General features: G+C 38.7%; 3 protein-coding genes across 3 annotated transcripts; 2 read left to right on the top strand and 1 right to left on the bottom strand.

Moving 5' to 3' along the window:
- Positions 1–885: 885 nt before the first annotated feature.
- LOC137746911 (uncharacterized) lies at positions 886–1,251 on the top strand. Its single transcript, XM_068486923.1, has one exon. The coding sequence runs from the start codon at positions 886–888 to the stop codon at positions 1,249–1,251; it is 366 nt and encodes a 121-aa protein (XP_068343024.1).
- Positions 1,252–2,184: 933 nt separating this feature from the next.
- LOC137748478 (uncharacterized) lies at positions 2,185–3,864 on the bottom strand. Its single transcript, XM_068488636.1, has 4 exons — positions 3,707–3,864; positions 3,538–3,626; positions 3,321–3,411; positions 2,185–2,498 (listed from the first exon to the last, which is right to left on the bottom strand). The coding sequence occupies exons 1-4, from the start codon at positions 3,742–3,744 to the stop codon at positions 2,468–2,470; spliced, it is 249 nt and encodes an 82-aa protein (XP_068344737.1). The 5' UTR covers positions 3,745–3,864; the 3' UTR covers positions 2,185–2,467.
- Positions 3,865–5,541: 1,677 nt separating this feature from the next.
- LOC137746881 (GTP-binding nuclear protein Ran-3) lies at positions 5,542–7,951 on the top strand. The gene is made up of 8 exons (XM_068486898.1): positions 5,542–5,725; positions 5,830–5,899; positions 6,397–6,453; positions 6,580–6,697; positions 6,903–6,992; positions 7,103–7,282; positions 7,369–7,446; positions 7,585–7,951. The coding sequence occupies exons 1-8, from the start codon at positions 5,723–5,725 to the stop codon at positions 7,652–7,654; spliced, it is 666 nt and encodes a 221-aa protein (XP_068342999.1). The 5' UTR covers positions 5,542–5,722; the 3' UTR covers positions 7,655–7,951.
- The last annotated feature ends 1,106 nt before the right edge of the window (positions 7,952–9,057 follow it).

Below are 9,057 nucleotides of genomic sequence, written 5' to 3'. Positions count from 1 at the left end.
GAGCTGTGCTGGTTTTATCACCTCCAGCACAGTTTGACTCAAGTGTCTAGGTGAACATTCTAGGTCGAAGTATGTCAATTAGTGTGTGGTTTTCCAGTACTGCAAAAATGCATTGGTTGACCAATATTAGCACAAAAATGCATATTCCACAATGAATGCATGAAGTAGAAGTGGGCATAATTACATTGGTTAAAACATATGTGCTTCTTAATATATGTATTAATTTCAAATCTCCGTCTTCACAACTTTAAATTAGTTTAAAGTATAATATTGGGGAGCATAATGACTTGCTAAATATAACTCATTCGATTTGAATACCATTTATCATCAATACATGTCAAAGTAATAAGTAGTTATATAAAAGTAGCATTAATGATGAATTGTTTATTTCTTAATTCATTTGAATGACTAAACAATCTCTAAATTAGACGAATTTTCTAAACTTGTCAAGACACAATATATAATCAAAAGAAGTTGCTACAATATGAATTAAAAAGATGAAACCAAGGTTAAAATTAATTTGATAAATAATTAGGTAAAATCTCAAGAACTAACCTTAGCTAGGCGGCCCATGGTCACTCAGGACCAAATAATTAGGTTACGCAAAGTCGAGGGTATTTAGGTCTAATCAAATTAGTCATCGCTATCATCGAGACCAAACCCTTAGTGCAGAAACAAGGAGACCGGAATAACCGGTAAAATGCATTTATCAAAAGCGCACGATGGACCCCACACGGTGCATGGACCGGTAATTTCTAATTGACACGCGTCCTGTCTTATCCGTTTTCCAACTTTCCCTTTAAATTCTGAATCCAAACTCCCCAAACCGTCAGAAGTGTTAATTTTGGTAATCCGAATTCCCAAATCCAACGTCTCTCTCTAAAAATGTCAACCAATCTCATCAACTTCCGTCCAATCCTAACCGCGCCATGCGCCGCCGGAAAGCGAAGGCCCAGCTCAGTAGGCGGGAAAGGCTCGCCGTCTAAGTGGTGGACGCCGATCTTCGGGTGGTCCTCCGAACCCGACTACATTGACCCGGAGGCAAAGACGGACTCCGACGACAAGGACGAGGGCGGAGCAGCCGACTCGAAACAGAGGCGATCGCGGTTCGCGCCTGGCTGCTTCACGGAGGAGAAGGCGCGGCAGCTCCGGATCAAGACGATCGAAATGGAGACGTATCATGACGCGATGTATCACTCGTCGATCGCCAACCGACTCGCCTCCGATTTCAGGAACCGGTCCGATCTATGAGCCGGCGATTTAGAGATGATGAGAATAATGTTTTGCCCCAAATAATCTATTTTTCTTTTTTGATAAAGTAGGATTAGGGGCGGCTAAAAATGTGAAAGATGGTGACGTCCATGATGTAATTAACGCTTTAGTTGCGTGATTTAGACTATTAAGCTTGTAATTATTGATGTTGTTTATAAATAATATGATTTTTTAAATTTGGTTTGTAAATTGGGAAAATTGACCAAATTGAAGGGAGATCAAATCTCAAAAACTGATCAAGTATCGACGACATACTTTAAGATGGGTGTTTTACATCTCTCCCACGAAAGAGCTTTTCGGTTAACAAAAAATATAAAATGCTGATTTCAAGGCACTTTGTATCGTTCATTGGAGATGTCCTAATAAACTTAATTGGTTCACATTGGTTGAACTGTTCAAGATCAATAATTAATCCTAGTGATATTGGGGAAGGGAGGTGACGAGAAGTCGCGTATTTGGATCGTTGGTAGGATCCTACAACTTGGAAAAGTATCCAAACTAGGAATATGCCGGTGAGTATCGCACCGAATCCATGGGTCATGAAACTCATGATTCGTGACAGGGACACAGTGCTTGGGGCTTGGGAGGGCATGGTCAGGATATTTTCACCAAAAAGTACATACGTAACGTATCGGAAGCCAAACTCCGCAGGAGACCTTCTATGCACCCGGGATGCCACGTTGGTTGTAGCCCAAGCAAATCACGCACAGGCACACTGTAGCATAAGAAGTCAAAATCTTTAAGTACCAAAAATCGAAATACATGACATTGCTCGATTGGCTTGCGATCATAGATACAGGTGAGTAATTCTCCTACTGCACAGATGCTAGCAGAAATAAAGACAGGCAGGCAATGTTGGCAAAACCAAGCCCCGTCTAGCATATATAACTGCAACCATAACAAACATAACAATTGACGAAACCAGTTCACTCGTTTGTATTTATTCACTAGCAATTATATGCCGAAAACAGATTGCGTGGTTGTATCTCCGGCCAGCCAAAAGAAGAAGAAATGCATTATGTAGTTATCAGTATAGCTCCATAATAGATGGAGACAATCTGAAATTATCCTAAGACAATGTATCAAAATAGCCTAAAGTAAATGTTGGTGCAGTTGGAACATAGAGCTGAAAGAACCCGCAAAACGACTCCCGTTGGTATAAGCTACTGCATAATCTCAAACCTGCTCTTGAAATTTACTTGCTTTCAGCATCATACAGATCAGTTCTGAATATGTCTGTTAAGGATAAAAAAACACACCAGAATGTGGAGAAAACAACAAAGACATGACGAGAGTGAAATACAAAGAGCTCAAAGAATCAGATAAATGTAATATTCATTGGCAGCAATTTACAAGAGTATATTCTTGATTCCCTATCACTTTGAGTGAGAAGTAGTATCTTATGCCACAATGCTACACTTACGCGTTTATCTTTACACAAACAAAAGGATTACTTCTCAAAGACAGAATTTCGAATTTCAAAAGGAACCACAACAAGTCAGCCTGTCATGTATCAACCGAGCTCGAAGCTAATCTATTTCAATGATTGATATCTCCAAACCATTACCGCATAAAAAAAAACAACATCTACGGAGCTCGAAGCTAATCTATTTCAACGGTTGATATCTCCAAACAACAACAGCCACCAAGCCTTATCCCACTAAGTGCAGTCGGCTCAAACCATCACCGCATCATCAATACAAATTCTAGCTTGCAAATCGAACAATTCTCTAAAACCAATTCCCCTACCCTGATCCTTTTCACCTACATATACCACCAGAACATGCTCTAATGTTAGCATCCTATTCGAACACACATCTTTCGCATTGGCTGCCAAGATTATGGACTAAAAAAATCCAAAATCTTGGCAGCAATGCGAAAATCTACCACGGGTTCCGATTTCAAACCTAAGTTACTAATTCTTCCACCAATTTGCATCAATTCCGCAACTTATAGCAATCAAAACATGTCATTTCTCATAGCACCAATCTATCTATTCAATATATAATCTCTCAATCACCAAAAAAACTAAGTACAAAAAAGGATACACCAAATAAAAGCCATGAGCAAATGCTCCAACCAGCACAGCAGTAAACAAGCGGTCCCGCACAACCGGATTCTTCCGCAATGAGAGTCGAACTGAGAAAATCAAACATCCACATAAAAATATAAACAAATTGTTGGGCAAAAAACCCAGATGGGAAATACCGATTAAAATCACAAAAATTAAATTAAAAAAAAAAAGAGAAAATTGGAAAAACTTACTGAGGGGAAGAACAGGGGCATATATAAGAGGAATCAAGAACTTGATTTGATGTCCTGGTTGTCTCCTTCGGATTGCAGCAGCAGCCTCCCTATCAATATTTCCATGAACAAAACGAAAATATATAATTAAAAATGGAATTAAAATTTCGATGAGTTTGGCGGGACTCACTGATTAGAGCGATCGGAGGAGGCGGGCCAGGAGGCCATGGCGGGTGGGTCGATGAAGGGATTTGAGATCTGGAGATGTATTGTCCGGTTAGTTCTCTGCACCTAATTGAAACGGTGCGGTATGGTCAATGTATCGGGCCCTTTAGAATATATGTAAAATTCCTCCCTCGCATAAATTATTAATTTAAAAGAATTATTATCACTAAGGGAAATGTGAATTTCCAATTATCCGCTAAAATACTGGACTATATTTATATTCTACACATAAATCATTAAACTGAAGGTAAATTATAAAAAATAATATGTTTATCATTTATTGAGAAATTTCTTATTTACGCATGTTTTTTACATCTTGTCATAAATAATATTCATTTACGATATTTTAAAGTACTAGATTGTACGAGGTAGGGTAATTCAAACTCACATATAAGGTGGAAAATAATGGTAATTATTAGACGGTAAAATAAGATTTACAATTTTAATTTCATTCTCTAAAAAAATTAATTCCAATTTTTATTATTATATTGAATTCTCAAATTCAAAATTGTGGATAATTAAATTTTAGGGAATCAGAGCCATTTAAATTTTTTTGAAAAATGATTTTTGAAAATTACGAAACTCTAAACTACCCTAATTTATAAAATAAATTCAAATCTAAAAATTGAGCATACTGACTTAATCAACTAAGAGCAATTCCACCCCTAAAGACTTTGCACCAGCACCCAGCTCATTTATCAACTCAAGTAAACAGTAATAGACCCTAATGAACAGTAATAGGCCAAAGCATCTCCACCCCTAACAAAAAATAGCCTAGTTAATTTTATTAAAATATTATTAATTTTTATTATAAAATAATAATTTGGTGTTTTAATTTTTGTCTTCATCTGACACCCCCTCCCGTCTTCTTCTTCTTCCTCTTCTTCTTACTCTTCCCACTTTTCCCAGTTTTTTCTTCTCTCTGTACACCATCTTCTTCTTCTTCTTCCTTTTTTTTCTCCTCTCTGTACACCACATCATCGAATCTACCATATTCTAAACATGGACATGCGCACACCGTAAACCCCCAAAAATCAACACCTTCATATTAAAAAATTCATCGAAAATACACAAAACGGAAAAAAAATTCCAGTTGCAGCAAGATCCGAGTTAATCAACCAATCGACGACGATCCGAGTTGCAGGAGGATCATGATTTGTAAGGGGGACATGGTGTTGAATATATGGATTTATCAGGGGAAGGGGGTTGATGGGGTTCCAGGGATTGGGATGGGTTCCAGGGATCGGGGTGGGGTTCCAGATGAGAGAGATTGTAGCCATGACGTTAGTAAGGCGTCAAATGAGCCGTCTCCTTCCTCTGTCGATTTTAGGCCGACCTGTGGACTGGCTTGGGCTGGGTGCCAGTCTATTCCACCGGCTGGAGTGGATTGGCTGAGTCTCAGCTTGTTTTTTCCACTGGGTGGCAGCCTCTTTTGCTTCCGGTGGAAGTGCTCTAAAGTAATCCAAATTATGCTAAAACGAGTAAAGTTGCAAAAGTTTTATTTTCGTCAGGTGTATGTCATGCGCCACCTAAATATACGATCAAAGATTCAAAATTGTTCACGAAGTATCATATATACCGATGCGTACTAAAAGTGTATCTAAATTAAAACACGTGTTTTAAAAAATGGATGTTATAGTTGGTCCCCAATTGTCCACAATGGATACAGTTTTTCAAAAAAAAGAAAAAGAGTAGTAGGGCCGGGTGTCTGGACCTACAGATGTGGGACCCATAAATTTTGAAAAATGGTTTCTTCTAGTCATACATTGAGAAAAACAGAAGCAAAGAGATCCAACGGCGGAGATGAAAGCGTCAATCTAAAGCCAGCCGCAGAGTCAGCAAAGCCATATAAAAGTAGGCTCCCTGCCCACCTCCATACTCAAATCGCCGCCTTCGTCTCCGTCTGTCTCTCTCACTCGGCTGCGACTCTTAGATTCTCTCTCTCTCTCTCTCTATCGCCACTCGCCGCCTCGAAGCCCCAATGGTAACTCTCTCTCTCTCTCTCTCTCTTCTTTTTCTGCTTTTTTAGGGCTTAGGGTTTATGCTGGTGATCGATGAGTTGGTTCGAATTTGAATTTGTTCCCGTAGGCTTTGCCGAACCAACAGACTGTTGATTATCCGAGTTTCAAGCTCGTCATCGTCGGCGATGGAGGCACTGGTAATTTTCCGTTTCCTTGTTCTGTGTCTTATGTTCTGAGTTGATGTTTTCGTCGACTGTGTTGGCACAATTATTGCAATTTTAAAATTAGGGTTTTGATAAGATTTTGCGTTTAGGGTTTTGTTGGCACAATTATAATACACTCCCTCCCTGAGAAGACATTGATTCAATTGTTCGGATATTTACAAATATTTAGTAAATTGAAAGGGCACAATATTTGGTTTGATATGTGATACTATCTAATTAAATTGATATTGATGGAAATAAACAATCTTCTTAGAGGGAAATGATTTTACATTTATTTATCTGTAAATGTGATTATTTTCCTGGAATTTTCTTTTGATAAAACTAGTGATGAGAGCAGAGAAATCCGAGGCTAAACACCGATTAATTTGGGGAGACAATACCTAGGAAAGAAGAAACAATTTTAACTGTTCTCCAAGTTATAATGCTGTGTGGTGATTTGGATTTGAACTGAATGGTGATGAGTTGTGCAGGAAAAACCACTTTCGTGAAAAGGCATCTCACTGGTGAATTCGAGAAGAAATACGAGCGTAAGAGACTTTTCTGACATTTCCCTCCGTTGCGCCGTGTTGTTAGTTTGTTGTTATAATTAGTTTGACCTTGATATGTTTGCTTATACTTAACGTTCATTTTCTGTTACTTTTCTTTGCAAACAGCCACCATTGGTGTGGAGGTTCATCCACTGGACTTCTTCACAAATTGTGGAAAGATCCGCTTTTACTGCTGGGACACTGCTGGGCAAGAGAAGTTTGGCGGTCTTCGAGATGGTTACTAGTAAGTGAATATTTTCCTGTTGCTTTTGTTCTTCATTAAAAATCATTTGATGCAAAACTGATTTTGTGTATATTTAATGGCTCCCAAAGCATTTTACGGTATCTTATGACTTCTTTTATATGTGATTACCTATATAAGTTATTTGCCCTTTCATTTTGCTGCTTAGTTGATGATCTCACCTAAAATTTTCTGTTGAATTATGCAGCATTCATGGACAGTGTGCAATCATCATGTTTGACGTTACTGCTAGGTTGACATACAAGAATGTTCCTACATGGCACCGTGATCTCTGCCGGTGAGTTAACTAAATTAATGTTGTGTCAAGTCTAATGTTTCTTTATTGTTTTATTTTTACATTAGATGGTGATGGTTCGGTTTATTTGACTCCTCACGTTATGATTTCAGTGTGTGCGAGAACATCCCTATTGTTCTCTGTGGCAACAAGGTTGATGTGAAGAACAGGCAGGTTAAAGCCAAGCAGGTTACCTTCCACAGAAAGAAGAATCTGCAGTACTATGAGATATCAGCCAAGAGCAACTACAACTTTGAGAAACCCTTCCTCTACTTGGCGAGGAAGCTTGCAGGGTAATTACAAACATTCTCATTTTTATTTGGTTGCTATAGCGTATTGATAATAGTAATTGAGATTGATGCTGCTGCTGTTACTTCAGTGACGCAAATCTTCATTTCGTCGAGTCTCCGGCCCTTGCTCCTCCAGAAGTGCAATTTGACATGGCTGCCCAACAACAGTAAGTATTTTCTCTATGTTAATAAACTTGAATCTTCTTTGATGTTAACATTGAAATCAGTAACTTTTCAATGCAAACATCGTGGATCCAGCATGAAGCTGAAAATTGTCTCATCTCGGTTATTATTGCTTCATGCAGGCATGAAGCTGAGCTTGCGGCAGCAGCTGCCCAACCTCTTCCTGATGACGATGACGAGGCATTCGAATAGACGGGGAGATGATGCATTTCAATATACCGTGGCATATTTCTTCTAGGACATGGCTTTCATTCGTTCTGCCGGGATTTGATTTTCAAAGTGTCATGTGTTAAAACACAGGGCCCCTTTTAGTCAGATTCAAGTACAGCTACTATTAGCTATTGTTTCTCATTGGTTGTGCTGTTAGTTAATCGTATGGGTGTTCGTTCTCCAGTAAATTTTTCCTTGAATTTGCTTTGCCTAAAGCCAACAGTGTATTTTCAGAACTCGATTGTTTCCGAACTTCTATAGATTGATTAGTTCCCTGTTCTTGGTTCTACATGAAATGCATGCACAAAACCATGGAAGGATCATAATTCTATAGGTGTTTCGCTTCGGAGCAAACCAAAATGTTGCACCCAATTTGGGCTGGTGAAAAAAGAGTTGGTCTAGGGTTTAGGGTCCGTTGCGAATTTATGAGACGCTACCACAAATCTGAACTGAAAATGATGGAACTGAGTTTCCGTTGATTCGAACAAGGATACAATCTTATACGAACCTTATTGGACAGGAGGATTTCAAACACTGACCTCTGGTGCAGGTGTAAATACTATTGAACCAACGAAGAACCTCAGGTGCATGCATAAACACTCTTAATCACTTAAATCACAATCTCACAATAAGGCTACGGCTTATGTTGCCCAAATGTTAATGTTTTTCGACGATATTGATGTTGTCTTTCTAGCACAAACTTTGCCTTTGTTGCAATAACAAGCGCATATGGTACGTGCTTTTCTGTTCTGTCTGCGAGAGCAAGCAGGGGAAGCCAAGTTGTTTTATCATGTCTGTGTTATGTGTTTGTTCCAAATTTCCAGTCATGTGTTTGTGTCTTATCATAAGAACACAAGGGAAAGCAGCAGTTAACTGCATTACAAACCTTTCAACAGCTTAAGTTTGCCTCATCACAACATGTGAAGTCCACATGGCACGAGATAAGTGCCCCTCCGCTGGCTCTGGCTAAGTGCTTGTGGGCCGTACACACAACACACAAAACATAGGTCCCAAACCCACTTGCTCTGTCTCAGGAACCCAATATAGCCAAAGCTGTATGCAAGCATTTAGTACGCGTGGCGTGCTTTCCTTTGATAGCTTCACCGTCCCGCTTTGTGCATGACGTCATGTCCCTTCTAAACTTTGATTTCATTTATTGATATGATTGATTGTAATAGTGTGCATAATTATTAATTGGAACCTAAGTTGTGATATATAAGGATATATATAGTTGATTACTTTAGTGAACATAATCAATCTCGCAATTCACGAAAGCATTATCTATAACCTAGTACTTTCGAACTGAGTTAAATACATTAGACTATAGTTGAGTGGTAACTTTAATACTTAAAACCTAACATAAAATTTACCCTAACAAAGACAAG

This window comes from Pyrus communis, chromosome 10 (assembly GCF_963583255.1).
Source record: "Pyrus communis chromosome 10, drPyrComm1.1, whole genome shotgun sequence".
NCBI classification, from domain to species: Eukaryota; Viridiplantae; Streptophyta; class Magnoliopsida; order Rosales; family Rosaceae; genus Pyrus; species Pyrus communis.
The sequence above is the reverse complement of the archived record's forward strand: the minus strand, read 5'-3'. Positions and strand labels throughout refer to the sequence as shown.